The sequence below is a fragment of the Xyrauchen texanus genome, chromosome 2, assembly GCF_025860055.1.
Source record: "Xyrauchen texanus isolate HMW12.3.18 chromosome 2, RBS_HiC_50CHRs, whole genome shotgun sequence".
NCBI lineage: Eukaryota > Metazoa > Chordata > Actinopteri > Cypriniformes > Catostomidae > Xyrauchen > Xyrauchen texanus.
In genome coordinates, this window is record NC_068277.1 from 10,399,305 (window position 1) to 10,419,721 (window position 20,417).

Here is a 20,417-nt window from a genome sequence, read left to right on the forward strand (position 1 = left end):
CGTAAATCGTGGGTCCAGTCAGCATTCCGGGCTGGATCATCAGTGTGTGCGCAAACCAACTGGCTGGTGTTTTTACAGACATTTCCAACCTTACCCTCTTTGTCTGTACTCCCCACATGCTTTAAAATGTCCACAATTATGCCTGTACCAAAGCAATCCAAAATCACTTGCTTGACTGGCGTCCTGTTGCTCTGACCCCCATCATAATCAAATGCTTTGAGAGACTAATCAGAGATCACATCTGCTCTGTGCTGCCCGCCTCACTGGACTCACTGCAGTTTGCATACCGCAACAATCGCTCCACTGATGATGCCATTGCATCTAGAATACACATCTGGAAAAAAGGAACACAGATGCGAGAATGCTGTTTGATCATAGTTCAACATCATAGTGCCCTCCAAGCTTGATGAGAAACTCCAGGCTCTGGGCTTAAACAGCTTGCTGTGCAGCTGGATCCTGGACTTCCAGTCAAGCAGATGCCAAGTGGTTAGAATAGGCAGCAACATCTCCTCATTCTTAGCTGACCCTCAACACTGGAGCCCCACAAGGCTGTGGTCTACCTGTATTCCCTATACACACATGACTGTATGGCAACATAGCTCCAATGCCATCATTAAGTTTGCTAATGATACAACGGTGGTAGGTCTGATCACTGACAATGATGAAAGACCAGCAAGACCAAGGAACTTGTGGTGGACTTCAGGAGAAAAGACAGAGAACACAGCCCCATCACCATCAATGTAGCACCGGTGCAGAGAGTCAGCAGCTAAAAGTACCTCGGTGTTCACATCACTGAGGAACTCACATGGTCCATTAACACGAGGCCATTGTGAAGAAGGCTCACCAGTGCCGCCTCTTCCTGAGACGGCTGTGGAAGTTTGGAACGAACCACCACAACTTCACACAGTTATACACCAGCACTGTAGAGAGCATCCTGACTGGCTTCATCACCGCCTGGTACGGCAACAGCACCGCCCTCAACCGCAAAGCCCTGCAAAGGGTGGTGCGAACTGCCAGACACATCATCGGAGTTGAGCTTACCTCCCTCCAGGACATCTATACCAGGCGGAATGTGAAAAAAGCAGGTTGTATAAGCTTCTTGGTATATCTCATCACTGTCATGACTGCTATGCTGCTCAGACATTCACCCACTGTTGCACTTCTGCATATGGTTAAGTGACAATAAAAGGATTTGATTTCTATGCATGAGCAACAACTGCAGGTAAAGGTAAACCGTGCTAAATACAGCATGAATTCAAATACCTTTTAAAGAATATGATTCCTTTTACCAATAAGATGTCTTTCAACCTTTTATATGACATTGCAAAAAGTTGTATGGACCAGTTCCTCATAATAAACATAATTTAAAAAATATTTTTGACCACCTCCTTAACTCATTATTCATGAATTTATCAGTTCATATAGTCCTGAAGCACATTAAGGTAAACAGATTTTCCATGGGATCAATAATGGAGGGACTCGTTTATGGAAAAATACATGTATTGGCCTATCATATGTATAGGATGCACCATATACTCAAGTGTCTAGATCACAAAAAAACCTCATGTAACATCAATATAATTGGAAGAGCATCACAACAAAGTAAACACATCCAGTTCGTCTTTGTTTATTTAAAAAATGCAAACAGGTTTCTACCTTTAACATATATATAACAACGTGAACAAAATCTATAAGAAACATTATCATAGTACATAGTTTAACCTCAGTGCAATTCTGGCAAAATGGTAATTACAAAAACTTATGTTTGTGTAATCACATGTCTAATTGAATACTGAGTCCCATCTGAAGCTGTAGGTGGTCAATTGTCCAGTACTGTTGTCTCTCCTCCGTGTAAAGATGATGCTATTCTCAGAGCCTCTTCCAATGAAGTCTGCTCATTGAGCTGAAAGAGAGAACAGAACACGTTCAAACTAGCGCTGGCAGGGTTTATCGCGATTCATCGCATCATTTTTAATAGATTTTAAAAGTGCTGAAATGTTACTCTATATAAAATTCCTTTCCTGTCAAAAAGAAAACTATATGTAACAACAATGCTTTATTAACATTTTCCAAACAAAGCCTTCCACAGTATTAAGATAGAAATGGACTAAAATATCACCAATTAAAGTTATATTCAACATTTCGCAAAGTCTAATTGGGAGGTCGACTAACTGATAGAACTATGCGACCATATGTTGAGTATGTTAACTGGACAGTTCACAGACTGAGGCTATCCGCTTTGCTATAGCTATCGTGAAGCCGCGTTCAAGATTCGCGCCAGGGCATCAACGTCAGCGGCAAGCAAGTTAAGACTTGACGTGCTTCTGTGGTGATTAAATTGCGCCTTACGGAGACTGCAAAGTACTTTATTTCTGTCCCATCTGGGCTTGTTTTGTACAACAACTAACATTAAGAGGTCCTTTCTCATCATATGATCACAGACATGGCTGTTTTTGTGTGTGTGATGTGTGCATCAGTGTAATGACTCCAGCTTGACACATCGCAAAGGTTCCACCCTCTTCCGACCAGTGTCGGGGGCTCAACCAATTTCATGCCGGTTTATGTTTTATTAACCATAATGCATTAATCGCGATTAAGAAAAATTTACTTTCAAATTAAATCACATGCGTTAACGTGTTAACTTTGACAGATCAAATTAAAACACGTGTTCAATTTAAAATATAGGTAATGATCTAATTGAAGGATTAATGAGGGACTTATGCTGCCTTTAAGTCCTCTAGAAAGCTTCTACTTACAAGTTTGGAAAATCGTAAGTAAAAGGTAACCTGTATTCAAGAGATATTGGAGTTGGGCAATTTCATATTTCTTTCTTTTTTTTAATCTACCCACAGAGACAGGAAGCTTTAATAGCTTTGGTGCAACAAAGATTCACATTTGTGTAATTTATGCTTTATGTATTTTATCTTTCTTGTGCCACAGAGAATGAAGGAAAATGTAGTTTTGCAAGTCTCCTCAAAAGAGCATAGTATTTTCTGGCAAGCTTAATCACTGTTCTTCAAAACTGTAAACTAAACTGTCAAGCCAACACTTGCAATTACAACTTATGATCAATACCAATTTGCTTCTGCCAATACCAATTTGCATTCCCCCAACTCAGAATGTCAAGGCTCAAAGAAAATCCCACAGGTGATTAAGACTTTGTGATTGTGTTCAAGTTAGCATAAAGGTTTTCTACCTGAACAGCAATCTGTGTGCCACTAGAAGTAGCCAGAAGTGTAACTGGGTGTGATGATAGCACCTCTTGCATACTGGAAGATGCTAATTCTGGCATCATAATGGTCATCTGCAGAAAATAAAAAATACAAATATTAGAAAGTGTAAGTTATCAGTTCATACACACACACAAAGCAGAAAGAGTTGTGTGGCCATCAGGGTGCAAAATTGTAGTTGTTTGCTGAAGCTGAATAACAGACATCTGAATGAGAGGTCGACCGATTTATCAGTTTTACTTTTTGAAACTATTGGTTATCAGCAAAATTAAATGGTGATTGTTGCTGATAGTTTTTTATTATTAATATTCCTCTATGTTCCTCTGGAATTTTGCTCATACAGTATTTATAGTCCATATGTTTATTTTATTGTGTTTCTATTATAATTAGAGCTGTCAAAATTAACACATTAATGCATGCAATTAATTACAAAAGATGAAATTAACAGTAAATGCAATTAATGCATTTACCTTTAATAAAGCATAAACCAGCATCAACACTGGTCGGAGCAGGGTGGAACCTTTGCAATGTGTCTACCTGGAGTCATTACACTAATGCACACAACACAAACACACACAACAACAGCCATGTCTGTGATGGGCAATGGACCTCTTAACACTATTTTTGTACAAAACAAGTCAAGATGGGACTTGTGACAGAAAGTACTTTGCAGCCTCTGTAAGGTGCAATTTCATTACCACAGAAGCACGTCGAGTCTTAACTATTACTAAAATGCAGACTGAGACGTATGCAAGTGCTTTTCATGTGGAGTTCAAGGCGGCATTGGTGCGCTGATGCGAATGCGGCTCCATGACTGCTATAACAAAGCAGACAGACAGAGTCTGCCGGTTGATTAATATTGTGGAGAATTAAAGTTTAAAAGATTTAATGTGCATTGCAATGAATATGCAATGAATTTGTCAAACTCCCACTTAGACATTGGGAAATGTTTCTTACATTTGCGCTATTTTAGTACATTTCTATCTTAATACTGTGGAATGTACCACCTTCTACTATTGGTACTATGTACCAAATCTTTATTTTTTTTCTGGTTATAATTGGGATTTTGGTTGAACAATAAACTACATCTTGGATTGTATTCATTTTAGTCTCTTGTTGCTGGTCACAGTAATTATGTTTTTTACAATTTTTTTTTTTTTTTTAAAACCATCACCCGATTAATCCAGTGGCGGATCCTGGCATAGGCGATATAGGCAGGCAACACTCTCTGGGGCAGCACAACAGGGTACCTGATCGATTGCAACTGCACAGAGTTCGCAAGATCGCGACGGAAGAAAGATTCCCTGAATTGTGCCATCCAGCCCCGAGTTTGCAAGATCGCAAAGGGGGAAATGTGTTCCTGACAGGCTACTCCGCTTAAAAGGCAATAAATGGTTAATATTATAGTAATGCAATCATAATGCATTCTTACATTCTGAATAAACATAAGATAACCATAATCAACAGTATAGGGAGGCAACACTCTCTGGGGCGGCACGACAGGGTACCTGATCGATAGACCCTACACAGAGCTCGCAAGATTGTGATGGAAGAAAGGTGCCCCGAATTTTGCCATCCCGCCCCTGAGCCAGGGCGAGCCGCAATGGGTGAAAGGTGCCCCAAATCGTGCCATCCTGCCCCGAGTTTGCAAGATCGCGATGGGGGAAAGCTGACAGGCTACTCAGCTTAAAAGGCTCTAAATGGTTAGGATTATAGTAATGCAATCATAATGCATTCTTACTGTCTGAATAAACATAGGATAAACATAATCAACAGTATAGGTACACCGTGACACAAGATCGACTCAGAGGTCTTGAGAAAATAAGTATCAACCATGTGATTGCTGGGCAGATTTGACAAAGTATATTTTATATATATACACACACAGGTGAAACTCGAAAAATTTGAATATCGTGCAAAAGTTCATTAATTTCAGTAATTCAACCTAAAAGGTGAAACTAATATATTATATAGACTCATTACAAGCAAAGTAAGATATTTCAAGCCTTTATTTGATATAATTTTGATGATTATGGCTTACAGCTTATGAAAACCCCAAATTCAGAATCTCAGAAAATTAGAATATTACATGAAATCAATAAAAAAAAGGATTTTAAATAAAGAAATTTCGGCCCTCTGAAAAGTATAATCATGCATATGTACTCAGTACTTGGTTTGGGCCCCTTTAGCATTAATTACTGCCTCAATGCGGCGTGGCATGGATGCTATCAGCCTGTGGCACTGCTGAGGTGTTATGGAAGACCAAGATGCTTCAATAGCGGCCTTCAGCTCTTCTGCATTGTTTGGTCTCATGTCTCTCATCTTTCTCTTGGCAATGCCCCATAGATTCTCTATGGGGTTCAGGTCAAGCGAGTTTGCTGGCCAATCAAGCACAGTAATACCATGGTCATTGAACCAGGTTTTGGTACTTTTGGCAGTGTGGGCAGGTGCCAAGTCCTGCTGGAAAATGAAGTCAGCATCTCCATAAAGCTTGTCTGCTGAAGGAAGCATGAAGTGCTCTAAAATGTCCGGTAGGCGGCTGCGTTGACTCTGGACTTAATAAAGCACAGTGGACCAACACCAGCCGATGACATGGCTCCCCAAACCAACACAGACTGTGGAAACTTCACACTGGACTTCAAGCATCTTGGATTGTGTGCCTCTCCATTCTTCCTCCAGACTCTGGGACCTTGGTTTCCAAATGAGATGCAAAATTTGCTCTCATCAGAAAAGAGGACTTTGGACCACTGAGCAACAGACCAGTTCTTTTTTCTTTAGCCCAGGTAAGGCGCTTCTGGCGTTGTTTGTTGTTCAGGAGCGGCTTGACAAGAGGAATACGACATTTGAAGCCTCAGTCCACTCCTTGTGAAGCTCCCCACACATTTGAATGGCCTTTTCCTGACAATCCTCTCCAGGCTACGGTCATCCCTGCTGCTTGTGCACCTTTTTCTTCCACACTTTTCCCTTCCACTTAACTTTCTATTAATGTGCTTTGATACAGCACTTTGAGAACATCCAACTTCTTTTGCAATTACCTTTTGAGGCTTTCCCTCCTTGTGGAGGGTGTCAATGATGGTTTTCTGCACAACTGTCAGGTCAGCAGTCTTCCCCATGATTGTGAATTCAACTGAACCAGACTGAGAGACCATTTAAAGGCTCAGGAACCCTTTGCAGGTGTTTTGGATTAATTAGCTGATTAGAGTGTGACACTTTGAGCCTACAATACTGAACCTTTTCACAATATTCAAATTTTCTGAGATTCTGAATTTGGGGTTTTCATAAGCTGTAAGCCATAATCATCAAAATTATATCAAATAAAGGCTTGAAATATCTTACTTTGCTTGTAATGAGTCTATATAATATATTAGTTTCACCTTTTAAGTTGAATTACTGAAATTAATGAACTTTTGCACGATATTCTGATTTTTCGAGTTTCACCTGTGTATATATATATATATATATATATATACATACATACACACACACACACATACACACATACATATACATACTGTGCAAAAGTTTTAGGCACTTGTGAAAAATGTTGCATAGTGGGGATGTCTTCAAAAAAAATGCCATATATTGTTTTCAACTAATGTCATACAAAGTCCAGTAAACATAAAAAACACTAAATCAATATTTGGTGTGACCTCCTTTGCCTTTAAACAGCACTAATTCTCCTAGGTAACCTGGACACTATTTTTCTTGGTTTAAAAATGTAAATTCACTCATCATTTACTCACCCTCATGCCATTCCAGAAACAACTATGCAGGTCCATACAATACAAGTGAATGTTGGCCAGAACCTTGAATCTCCAAAAAGCACATAAAAGGCACCATAAAAGTAATCCATAAGACTCCAGTGGTTAAATCTGTCTTTAAAATTGATAAAATAGAAACAGATAGACAAAAAAAATCCTTTTTTACTCCAAATCTCCATTTACACTTTCAGATTTGAAAGTGAAACTAAACAGGCATCACATGTGACTTTAAGATGTGAAAGTGGAGCTATAGAGTAAACAGAATAATTAAATATGTATCTGTTTCTCACCCACACCTATTATGTCGCTTCTGAAGACATGGATTTAACCACTGGAGTTTTATGGACTTATTGTAGGGGTTGGGAAGTTAAGGGGAGATCTCACCTAGGGAGCAATTAAGCCCAGAACCGTCACTGGATTAATCTGTTTTCAAGGTTTCCCCATCACCTTAGTTATTGGTATCTGCAAAATCCACTATCGGTCGAACTTTAATCTGAATACACTTGTCTGACAGATTTTAACATCCAAAAGTATACACACCTGTCCTTCAGTGCCGTCCTCCGAAACCATGGTGACTGAATGGGCCTCCCCTGACAGAAAAGACTCAGTGGGTGGGATGGTGATCATACTGCCATCTTGTGTTACCATTGTGATTGTATTTCCAACAGCCTGTGACAGAGATGAAAACTTCAGGTCAGAGTAAAAACTAAAAAAAAAATTACTTGAGACTTGGCTTTAATCTAGAGACTCAAGTACAAGGAAAAATATTTTCCCTGAATATTCCGATACTATTTAGATACAAGGGAGCCTCTAATGCACTCTCGGTTTCTCTTTCCTGTGAAATTGTGCAATTATTTGCAGACTTTCTAGGAAATTTCTAGAAATAATAGAAATGTAAAAATATTTGAAATGATTTCTCTTGAAACAGGGTTTATAAAAATAACTTGCTGCATGTTTGCAAAAGAGATTTATGTCTTGAGGTACTTGTGACACATTTCTGACCAAAAAAACTCCACTGAACACGTCTTGTGATTAGTTTCTGTATTTGCCTTAAAAGGATAGTTCACCCAAAATTTTTAATTCAGTCAGCCTGTAGCCTCCTCTAGGTTTCTGTTTGATTTCAAAATACTCAGTTTAAAAAAAATAAATAAGGCTGGGCATAGAAATGCATCAATTCTTTGACTAAAAACTATATTTTTAGATAGTTCTGTTCTCTGTTTTGTGTGCATCTGTGTTGTGTTCTGTTGTTGCTATTGCTGTGGTGGCCCTGTTTTAGATTGAATGCTTAAACACCCTAATGTTGTGGGGGGGCTGCGTGAACTGTTGCTCTCGTGCCCTACCATGAACGTGCACAGATCAATGGTCAATTAAAATTTTCACGAAATAATACTTTCGATTTTGGTTTGTTTCTCGCCAAACCTTATCGTATGCTTTCATAACAATCGTGAGTCTCATGGAATCATTTATTAGACTTCTGAATGATACATTTGCATTCTTTTGAAGCTTGAAGTGTTAGTCACTTTTAACTGCCATTTTATGACATCACAGCACAAATTTTCACAATTTCTCCCTATGTGTTAAAAATAAATAAATAAAAATGGCATATAGGGATATAACAACACACGGATGTGTAAACAATAACTGAATGTTCATTTTTGGTTGAACTAATCCTTTAACTTAAAGCTGAAGTGTGTAATTTCGGTTTCACCAGTGTCACCACACAGAATTATAAAAATAAAACAGCGGTTTCGAATGCTCACCTGTGTTGTTCCATCTTGCGTAATGAGCGTTACATGTTGTTGACCTGTGACATCAGAGACTCCAGAACTCATTTCCAGGCACGTGTCCTCACACTTCACCAGGCTAACATCCATGGAGGGGTCATCTATGGCCTCTGAATACAAAATAAATGAAAAATGTTGTCCAGTTCCACAAATAAAACTGATTCAAATCTGATCTGTGGGTATTTTTATAACCAACCTGAAGGTGGTTCAAAATAGCCCTCTGACTCCTCTTCTAAAGGCTCAGAGTCATTGTGTGCAGTACGTTTGTGCATGACCAGCGTAGAAATCTGCTTGTAGGACTTCCCACAGTGGTTGCACTTGTAGGGTTTACAGGGAGTGTGCACTACATTATGTTTATACAGACTAGAGTACTCGGTGAATCGCTTGTCACAACCAGGGACTGTGCATATATACGGTCTCTCTCCTGCATGCAATAAAGACATTGATGTTTAACATTGCATAGTTGCATTTAGTTACAGGGTTCCCACAACTTATGTCAAATTAATTTCCATAACTTTTCCAGTCATTCATAATTATTGGATAAGGATTGTTAAAACTAATTTTATTTTTGCACTTACCAATTGCAATTTCAACTTGACAATTTTGATTCACTGTAGAATTTGCCATGGCAATTTTCTTGGCTGTTTTAGGCCCGGAAATTACCATTTTTAAAATTCCCTGACATTTTAGGTTTTTCATGACCATGGGAACCCTGTAGGTTTTAAATTATAGCAAAAGAGCTAAAAATAAAAAAATGTTAGAGATAGTTCACCCAGAAATGAAACATCTGTCATCATTCCTAACATTCATGTTGTTCTGTATGGCCTACGTTCCTCCGTAGAACACAAAATTAGATGTTCAGCACAATGTTACACTCACCATTCACTTCCATTAAATGGAAAATAGATGCAATGAAAGTGAATGGTGACTGAGGATAACATTCTGCCCAACATTTTTATTTGTTCCACTGGAAAAAGGAAATTATATGGGTTTGAAACAAATGATGACATCATTTTCATTTTTGAGTGAACTATCACTTTCAAAAGCAAAAGAGCAAAATACCTGTATGAATCCGTATGTGGTTCTTGTAATTAGTTGCACTGGCAAAGGACCGATCGCAGCCTAGCTCTGGGCAATGATACGGCTTCTCGCCCGTATGTGTGCGAACGTGCACCTTACAGATGTTTGAGGTAGTGAAGGATCGTCCACAGCCCGGAATAGGGCACAAAAATGGCTTCTCTCCTTAAAAGAAAAGTGTAGAAATTGGTCAGTGGTAGCAGAGTATAGGGCGATAGAGCAGATGACATGCTATACTGAATTTAATTTTAAAAGGGCACTTTTCAAATATTTCTATGCATGCGGTTTATGACCTTATTTTAATTGTGAGATTGCATGGAATATTTGTACTTGAATATTTGTATTTGAAAATTGTCACATCACAAGACCATTTAAGTGAACTGCAAAAATGTGGTAAAAATTGTTAAAAGTCTAAAGAAATAGTGACCAGTTTGTTAAAAGTTTTTCACTTTTTTAGGAACACCTGTACACCTACATATTCATGCAATTATCTAATCAGCCAATACATCAAATCATGCAGATACATGTCAGGAGCTTCAGTTAATGTTCACATCAACATTCAGAATGGGGAAACAATTTGATCTCAGTGAATTCGACTGTGGCATGATTGTTGGTGCCATACGGGCTGGTTTGAGGATTTCTGTAACTGCTGATCTCCTGGGATTTTCACACATAACAATCTCTAGAGTTTACTCAGAATGGTGCCAAAAACATCCAGTGAGCGGTAGATCTGTGGATCTTGTTGATGAGAGAGGTTAAAGGAGAATGGCCAGACTGGTTCGAGCTGACAGAAAGTCTAAGGTAACTCAGATAACCACTCTGTACAATTGTAGTGAGCAGAATAGCATCTCAAAATGCACAACATGTCGAACCTTGAGGTGGATGGGCTACAACAGCAGAAGACCATGTCGGGCACTTTATTAGGACCAAAGTGTATAGTGTATAATTTCAGTTCATGTCCATGTTACTTGTCTACAACCCAATATCATAGTACTTTACTACAGTACTGTATGATTATTATATTAAGTTATCATGGTATTTACATGGTACTCCAAGGTACTATGAATACAATGGTAAAACCATGTAATACCACAATAATCCCCGCTAATGGGGATTTCCATATGAGATATGGAACATGTTATAAGGTGATGTAAATCAAATATCACACAATAAACATACCTGTGTGAATTCTCATGTGCTTCTGCAGGTCCCCTGAGGTCTTGAAAGATTTTTTGCAGTTCATCTCTTGACAGCAGTAAGGTTTTTCTCCAGTGTGTGTCCTGATATGACTTTTCAAACCATAACCTACACAAAAAAAGGATGACAAATGTTTCGTTTTCCACAGATTGTAATGATGCGTTTCCGCATTATTTATCAGCGTAAATCTCGCAAATTTTTTACATTATAATTTTTTCTATATTTTCTTTATCCCTTTTCTCCCAATTTTGGAATGCCCAATTCCCACTACTAAGTAGGTCCTCGTGGTGGCGCAGTTACTCACCTCAATCTGGGTGGCGGAGGACATGTCTCGGTTACCTCCGCTTCTGAGACAGTCAATCCGCTCATCTTATCACGTGGCTTGCGGTGCATGACACCGCGGAGACTCACAGCATGTGGAGACTCATGCTACTCTCCCTAATCCACACACAACTTATCACATGTCCCACTGAGAGCGAGAACCACTAATCACACAAGGAGGTTACCCCATGTGACTCTACCCTCCCTAGCAACTGGGCCAATTTGGTTGCTTAGGAGACCTGGCTGGAGTCACTCAGCACACCCTGGATTCGAACGCATGGCTCCAGGGTTGATAGTCAACGTCAATACTTGCGGAGCTACCCAGGCCCCAGCATTATACATTTTTTAAACATTGAGTGTAAATTTAAACCATTATGCTTTGTGTTATATTACCCTGGAATTTGTTTTAAAAAACAAATTACCATAGCTGCGAGGGGGGTTTCGATTAAAGTTGCTATGAGAGACAGTAAATCTGGCATCTTCTCTCACTTTGCTGTTTAAATCCACCACTTTCTATTTTTTTTTTCATCTTCTGGAAAGTCGTTTAAATGTCTTGGAGCAAATGTGTAAGTGAAAATAATATTTGCTGTGATCTCCCATTCACCACTGTCGAAGTTTACCCTGCAAACGTTGACTTCCTCGTTCCAAAACACGGAGTGTGAAAAAGGTATATTTTGGGGGGGGAAGATAATGAATCCAGTCAATAACAAAGACAGGTCAGACTTTAACCCATAGATCAATGATTCCCAAGCGGGGGTAGGTAAGAAGGTTCCAGGGGGTATGTGACAATATTTGGACTATGCTTTGTTTAAGAGATTAAACAAAATGAAAAAATTCTGCAGCATTGAAAGGTCCCAATGAGCACAGTGGCCTCCATCATCAGTAAATGGAAGATGGAATACTAGCCACGCTGAATAATCAAAAACAAAGCGAAACAAAGATGTTCTTCTAGCGTGTTTACATAGAAAAACAAAATGTTAAATGGATGGTTGCAAAAGTGTTCGGTGTGAGCATGCAGTTACAGAAGGTGGAGGTCTTTGGCCATTGCGTCTTGCTCTTTTATCAGCATTTCTCAGATTAACCCATGGGTTTGTCTGTAAAGGAGTTCAAGTTGGAAATGGAAGTCTCGAGATCCTCACATTCTGTTCCTTTCTGTTGTGTTCTGTCTGTTTGAACAGCCCCTGATCATGAGCCGCTTTACCACAGAGTTCAGCCGAATACCACTGCTATCTGGGAATAATTCTACCCTACATACAGCTGTAATTAATGAAAAACACTGTAGTATATCGCTGTTATTAAGAAGTTTGAGTCTGTGGTAGTATATACTGTGGGACCAGTTCAAGTGTAACTCCATGTTAACACAGAACTAAATTGAAGCATTTCCCCATTCGTTTTACTTTTGACTTAAAATTTGAGAATATGAATGGACTAAACATTTTTTTTTTCATTTATGCACTTTAGTTTAAAATGGAATATTTTTAACAGCCAGGAATTTTCTTTGCAATAATATAACATGGTGCTGCATGGTTATATGTATTCAATGCATCCTCTTGTGGATTAAGGAAATACAATTAAAATTAATTTGAATATAGAAATATTTTTAGGTAAAATTTGAATTTAGTTTCTCTGCCCAATTGACAGTCCTAGTCAGGTCTAGGCACCGCAACGTTATGCAGCAATAAAATTAATTCAGCTGACTACCTGAATGTACTGAATGACCAGGTTATCCCATCAATGGATTTTTTTCTTCCCTGACGGCACGTGCATATTACAGGACGACAATGCCAAGATTCATCAGGCTCAAATTGAGAAAGAGTGGTTGAGGGAGCATGAGGAATAATTTTTACACATGAATTGGCCACCACAGAGTCCTGACCCCCCCCCATTGAAAGTCTTTGGGATGAGTTGGAGAAGACTTTATGAATGCAACTCTGGATGGAAATAAATGTCACGTTGCATAAGGTTGTCGAAAGAATGCCATGATGAATGTGCGCTGTAATCAAAGATAAATGCGGTCCAACTAAATATTAGAGTATGTCACTTTTTTGGAGGTCAGGCAATGTATAACGTCCCATCTATCATAACAGACCAACATGATAAAAAACTAAATGATAATATAGTTTGTACCCTGCACTAAATCTCCTGCACTCTCTGATCTTGTCTGTTCTTATTGTGAGTTTCACGGCTTCTATGGCCCAGTTTTGTTTTTGTTGATGATGACTAAACATCATATCTGGCAACTTTCTCTTCATTTCATACATCAGGGATTTTACAATATTAATAAATAACATTAACTGATGTTTAGCCTTTGGTACAAATCTCTGGTATGAGTTGATGAAGGGGTACTTGAGCATAAAAGATCATGCTTGGAAAACACTGCCCTAGATTATGAGCTCAGATTTATATGCCCTAGTAGTATACAAGACTACAGACTGAGATAGCTTAAGATGAAGCCATCTTTACGTTACCTGTTGTAAACTTTTTTCCACACCCGGGTAATTCACACAAGTATGGCTTGTCACCCGTATGTGCTCTTTCATGTACCTGAAAATAGCACAAAAATACAAAACACACAATTTTGCATGTAACATATAACACAATTATATACAATCTTATAAGTTCAAATATACGAGCGATAAAAACCTTAAGATGATTTGCTGTGGTGTAAAGTTTTCCACATCCATCATAGTTACACTGAAAAAGTTTATCTCCCGTCTGCTGCGAATTACGTCGTATTTCTTGACCCTGAAGAACAATCTGGAGGTAGAAAGGACAGAACAACTTTTTATCTGCTGACCAGCTCAAAGTTTGGCAAATGAGATTTATATAAAGTGGGGAATTATTTTATCACCTGCATCTCCACAAACCTTTGAGGATCATTTGTGATTGAGTTTGTGTATTCAATTTCCTCAATCTGAAGGACAGAAATCGAGAGGGATCATTATACTTTAAATTATTCGTACATTTTTAAAAACAATCTAGGAAACTAAATCAAAGTGTAAGCTGTATGAATATTAATTAAGGCAGGGTGATAAATATAAGAAATGTATTTTGATGATATTTATCTCCATTTATACATTTGCTCTAAAATGGCTTAAAAAGGATATCAGAGGATAAATCATTTCAAGAAAACTGTCATTGTTGCAAAGTAAAATACAGTAAAAAAAAAAAAACAGTTAAATGTAAAACTACTAGTTAAAATAATCAAGATTTATATATATACTAAAACTATTAAAATGTATTTAAAAGTTTATAAAAAATACCCAATGGGAACCTCTATTACATTTTCATTGATGACACAAAAATATCATTGAACCTGATTGAATTGAAACTGACAGACAGTTTGAGCTGATACACAGAAATGAAACAAACTTCGAAATCACAGATAGTATCCAAATTTTGAATTCAACACTAAACACTGTTTTAGCTACTGAAATTTCAATTAGTAATGTTATTACTAGGGCTGTCGGTTTAACGTGTCAATTCAGTGCGATTCATTTTACAAAAAATAACGCGTTAAAATGTACGCAATTAATCGCAATGCCCACTGGACTATAATAAGTACGATTCCTGAGAAATGAAAGCTTGTAGTACCACCTGTTTACTCCAGATGGCAGTAAGTGAAACTTCAGCTTGTTTATACAGTGAAGAAAACACTTCAGTAGGCAGAACAACAGACATGCGTTACGTTCTTGCGTTCAAAACACTCGAAGGAGCGCAAACGCGAACTAAGAGATCTCAAGATGTGTTTAAAGATTGAGTATTAAACTATATTTAACTTGACACAGTGACCTAAACATTTTATGTTTATGACGCAACGCACCAAGAGACGCTACACAAGCATGTCTGACGCAGGGTGTGGCTGGATTGAGATGGTGCAAAATTTGGAAATTACCCATAAATATTTTATCACGAATTAAACCAAAGAAATGTACTTCAAACTTATTTGTAAGTACTATCTCATTAATTATTTTCTTGTAGATAGATTTAATTGTGATGTCGACATATTCTGTACATTTTGTGGTCTTCATTTATTCTGGAGTTGTCCCTACTCGACTTGTTTTTGGTCTGATTTCTGCAAGATTGATAGAGATCATATTATTCCCAGCTTTCAACTTTGTTTTGAAAAATTTGTATTCGTTTTTTTAGCTATGACACGTCTCTTCATAAGGAATATTATTTTATTAATGTTCTGCTTTTTTTGGCAAAGTTTAGTATTCATAATGCAAGTATGGTGGTTATAAACCATTAGTTTTAATAATTCAGAGGTTCAGCAATACCTAAGAACAATTTCCAATTTTAGTAACAAGAAAGCTGTAAAGTGTATTGAAATATGTAAACAATTTGATATTTTTATTTGAACTGTTTATTTATTTTCCTTTTTGTTGTTGTTTGTTTTAATATACCTCTTGGCTCTAGATGTAAAAGTTTTGTAAGCAAGTAATAAAAAAATTTTAAAAAAATGTCTGACACTGGTGTACATTGACGGGTCCTTAAACAAGCCTTCATAATAAATCTCGGACTGAATGACAAATTCACTTGTTAAATGGATTGCTGTGAACTGTATGCCAATGATTGACTTATGATCAATAATATGGTAGTAAACAATTCATTGTATTCTAAAGCCGCTTTTTGTATGGCCTTATCAATGATTAACTCTTCTGTATAATTATATATTGATATAAATATGTATAATCATTATATATTGAATTATTGTTATATGAGGGGCTTTCTCAGCAAATATTTGTATATGCGATTAATTAATCGGGACACCATGTAAATAATTCAATAAAAAAAATTAATTGATCAATTTCATACTTCTGACTCGCCAGACAAGTAACAATCACGAAAGTAGTTTAATGACATGGTCTTTCGAAAATTGAACAAACAAAGAAAAGCACAATAAAATCATTGTGATATTTATGATGTTGCTTGAATTTTATCTTGCCAGCAAAATCACTCTAAACATAAAAGTGAACATCCTATTCACAAGCAGGTTTAAATAATATACTAATCTTTAAAGGGTACCTTGGTCGTGTACTGCCCCAAAGCATTGATTGTCTCTTGGTCAATGGCTGCATCTGTCTGCAGATCTGTGCCATCCGTCTGGATGGCCAGGATGGTGTTGGGCTGTGACATCTGAACAGCGTGATGAATGTAAGCGGTAGAACCGTCTTCCAATTGCACTGCCTGCAGAGTACTGGGTTCGTATGCCTCTGTAAAATCCCCAATGGCACAAAGAAAACACAAAAATAAATTAAGAAAGCATGTTCAACATAGAATCTCAATCGAAATGTAGTTGCAAAGTAAAATCAGAAGAAGGAAATACCTTTTGCAGTGTGGTGGATGTAAGCAGTAGTTCCATCCTCCAGCTGCACAGTCTGACCATCCTCTAGTCTTAAACTCTCGTTACCAATGACATCACACACAGGAGAGGCCGTCCAGTTATTTGGTTCATCTAGTGTGCATTTCAGAAAATAAAAATGAGCCAATTTATCACATAATAAATTCCAGATCACTTCTTGTGTATATCTAACCAGGAAAGTTGTGAAGCAATAAACAATAGAGACCTGCTTTGGGAACAGCAATGTGTTGAACATAAGCAGAAGACCCATCTTCCAACTGGATGACCTGCCCTTCAATTATACTGCTGTCTGGGAAAAACAACATTCACAACAACCAGAAATGTATAACCAACCGTCATTCTCATCTCAGCATGACTTCATTTTAAAATGAAAAGTAAAAACACTTCTATGGCATTAATGAATATTAAAGCAAAGCATTTGCCATTTTGATTTATTGATTAAAAACAACACAAATATGTGAAATACAGAGTTCAAGTTGGGCTTCTTGACTAGTTTTCTTAGCTGGTTTAGTTATGTATTATTGGGTTATTTTTTATTGCTTTTTTTTAAATCCAGGTCAAATTCTAGAAACATTTAGCATACAAATGTGACCAAAAAAAGCAGACTATAACTGCTAAAGCTGCCAAATTCAGAATGCCTAATCACTATCCCAAAATGTTAATTAAAAGCCCCAATCCCTCAATCGCTGCACAGTTGGCATGAAAAGGAGAGGAGAGGTATTCAAGTTGCACCAGCTAACCACTGGATTTCCTCAGAGATCAGTTCTCGGACCTCTCCTCTTCTCGATCTACACTACATCTCTCGGTCCGATCATTAAGGCACATGGTTTTTCCTACCACTGCTACGCAGATGATACGCAGCTTTATCTATTGTTCCAGCCCCATCGTTTCAGCTCGTATCTCTACCTTCCTCTCAGCCTGGATGACGGAACGTCACCTTCAGCTCAACCTTGCCAAGACAGAACTCCTCGTGATCCCCACCAACCCATCTGTTGACCACAACCTTTCCATTCATCTTGGTTCAACTATACTAATGGCAACCAGAACCACTCGGAACCTGAGAGTGGTGGTAGATGACCAGTTTAACTTCACTGCCCATATCTCATCAACAGCCGTGCCTTGCAGATTCACGCTTTACAACATCAGTTAAATCAGACCTCTCCTGGTCCAAGCTCTGGTCATTTCAAGAATGGACTACTGTAATACCCTGTTAGCTGGCCTACCAGCTAGCATGATTAAGCCACCGTAGATGGTCCAGAATGCAGCAGTGTGTCTGATCTTCAATCAAACATAGAGGGCTCACGTCACCCCACTCTGATTTCACTCCACTGCCCGCATCAAATTCAAGCCTTTGACTCTGGCTTTCAGGACAGTCTGTGGAACAGCACCCTCTTACTTCAAGTCACTTCTCCAGCTCTATGTTCCTACTCGCTCTCTGTGGTCAATAAATGATAGAGGCAAGTCCATTTCACAATAACTCAAGTTCTTTGTTCTTCTGTGGTGGAATGAGCTGTTCGCAAGCACTTAACCAATCCACGATAATTGCTCTTACTATTTAATTTATTAATTACCCAAAAAAATAACTTTCTTTGTCTATTTCTTCTGCACCAGCTATAATACAACCAATACTACTACAGCCACTTTGAGAACTTGGCAGTGCGATTCTGCACATATTGTTGACTTTTGTATGACAAATTGCTTGCTATGTTCCTCATTTGTAAGTCTCTTTGGAGAAAATAATCTGATAAATGACTAAATGTAAAGGGTTTGATCAAAGGCATGTGTGTTCTCTATGCATTTGCTTGTGGGGTCGGACCTCTTTATTAGCCTTTACAAACAGGAAATGTATTTCTTAAGGGAAAATTACAAGCAAATGTTAAAATATTGCACAGAATTTTCAACAAACTACTGATACAAAAAAAAGAAGCTCACTACTGTATATCAGATTTATATGTAAAAACTTTACAAGAATATATGATTAATATCATTTTGTCCTCCTAAAAACGCTGACACTGAACTATACATTACATTAATTAGGTTATAACATGGTTCTCATGCAGAACTACACTTGGGCCCGTGAAATCACAAGATGGGCCTCAGTTGCTTTTAACACGGTTTAACATGCTTAATTGAAAAGTGGCTCAGAAAAACAAGCTAAAGGCTAATAAAGTTTGTTCAGGCGGCAAAGTGTCACACATACCTTGGGGGTTGTGAGGTATATATGCAGTGGAGCCATCTGCTAAAGTCACGGCCTGCAAACTGACAGTGTCCATGCTCTGATCGCCATCTGAATATTTATTTGACAACAGGAGAACAAACAGACAGACAAAGACCATGATGACTGTCACACAGAGTATGCACACGTTACCTTTCAATAAAAATACCAATGCTTGAAATTAAATCATTTATAAAGAGCACGGCTCTGACCTGAAATCCCCAAAGTCTCAGTTAAGCAGAAAGTGACCTCCTGAGCATCATGCTGGAAATCAGCTGCCTGGTTTATCTGAGCCAGTAGCATGTTAATCTTAAAAGAAGAGAAACAATGTTAGCAAAGCTCTTAGAAATGTACTATAGCTCTAAAGTGGTCAACACACTACGGGTAGTTGCTAGATGTGTCATTCGACAAAACAGGAGCCAATTGTGTTTCGTACTCTGCCTTTTATGACCTTTTTAGTGCTTCAAAGTTCTGGCCATCATTAAATTGCATTGTATGGACCAACAGAGCTGATATATTCTTCTAAACATCTTTATTTGTGTTCTGCAGAAGAAAGTCATACAAGGCTAGATGGCATGAGGGTGTGTAAATGAGGAGAGAATTTTCATTGTTTTGGATGAACTAATCACTTGAAGGACAATGATTTATATACAATCGCACAAACATTTGCTTTACAAATTTCCTTGTCAAACTTGAAAAGGCCCCCGTTTCACAGAATGACCCTGTTGGGCTTTGTAGACTTTTCTTTCTTAAATATACAGCAGCATACAGGACAACATGGGAATAAAACACAACGTAAACACTTCTGATACAGCTACATCGCGTGCAAACCTTGACACATAAGATGAGAACTCAAAGCAGAAACACAACAAAGGCAATGGACATGGTCTGTTAACTTGCCTGGATATCTAGTATCGGTGTAGTTGTATTATCTTTACAGCGCATAGCGTGTATTATTTATACTGTAGCGTATATAAACATGTATAATGACGGCTGCAAATAAGTGCTGATGGATACAGTTCGACGTATCACAGTAATACCGGACGTCTTTTGTGTTTTAAAAAAACTCACCTTCTTTGTATATCCAAAATCAGACACAGCACGTCAGTAAAGAGGATCAAATTATGTTATTAATATTTCCATGCATCACCAGGATCTCTACCATAGTGAAACGGGACGATCTCTTTTCAATTGGTAGACTTCTTCTATAGTTTCTATGTCAAAAATTCTGCCCTCTACTGTTCGGGAGTGATATTGTACGGATGTAAATACGTACTTTAGCAATACAACTTTAATTACGGGCAAATCTCACGAAAACATGTCCATATTATATTTTACCCCAAAACAATAAAAAAAAGAAAGAAAGTTAAAAAAAACAATAATACATATTTAGGGCCTCTAAGATTGAGGTACTTGAGTGAGTTTATGTTTCTGATGGGAAACGCTGCTTAGCTCTGTAGTTTGGTT

The 20,417-nt window shown here is 37.9% G+C and overlaps 1 protein-coding gene across 1 annotated transcript; it reads right to left on the reverse strand.

The window, feature by feature from the left end:
• Positions 1-1,511: 1,511 nt before the first annotated feature.
• LOC127652883 (zinc finger protein 143-like) lies at positions 1,512-20,156 on the reverse strand. The gene is made up of 16 exons (XM_052139314.1): positions 20,022-20,156; positions 19,163-19,259; positions 18,936-19,022; positions 16,941-17,024; positions 16,700-16,828; positions 16,399-16,586; positions 14,222-14,284; positions 14,014-14,127; positions 13,839-13,914; positions 11,032-11,157; positions 9,838-10,017; positions 8,972-9,199; positions 8,752-8,885; positions 7,532-7,660; positions 3,197-3,304; positions 1,512-1,903 (listed from the first exon to the last, which is right to left on the reverse strand). The coding sequence occupies exons 2-16, from the start codon at positions 19,251-19,253 to the stop codon at positions 1,820-1,822; spliced, it is 1,821 nt and encodes a 606-aa protein (XP_051995274.1). The 5' UTR covers positions 19,254-19,259; positions 20,022-20,156; the 3' UTR covers positions 1,512-1,819.
• Between the last annotated feature and the right edge of the window lie 261 nt (positions 20,157-20,417).

Excerpts from the sequence above, each read along its gene's own strand:
- LOC127652883 (XM_052139314.1), bottom strand. The coding sequence starts at position 19,253 with ATGCTACTGGCTCAGATAAACCAGGCAGCTGATTTCCAGCATGATGCT. Across the intron at positions 16,829-16,940 it reads CATTGCTGTTCCCAAAGCAG|ATGAACCAAATAACTGGACG; the intron begins GTCTCTATTGTT and ends AATGCACACTAG. Across the intron at positions 13,915-14,013 it reads CCACAGCAAATCATCTTAAG|GTACATGAAAGAGCACATAC; the intron begins GTTTTTATCGCT and ends TGCTATTTTCAG.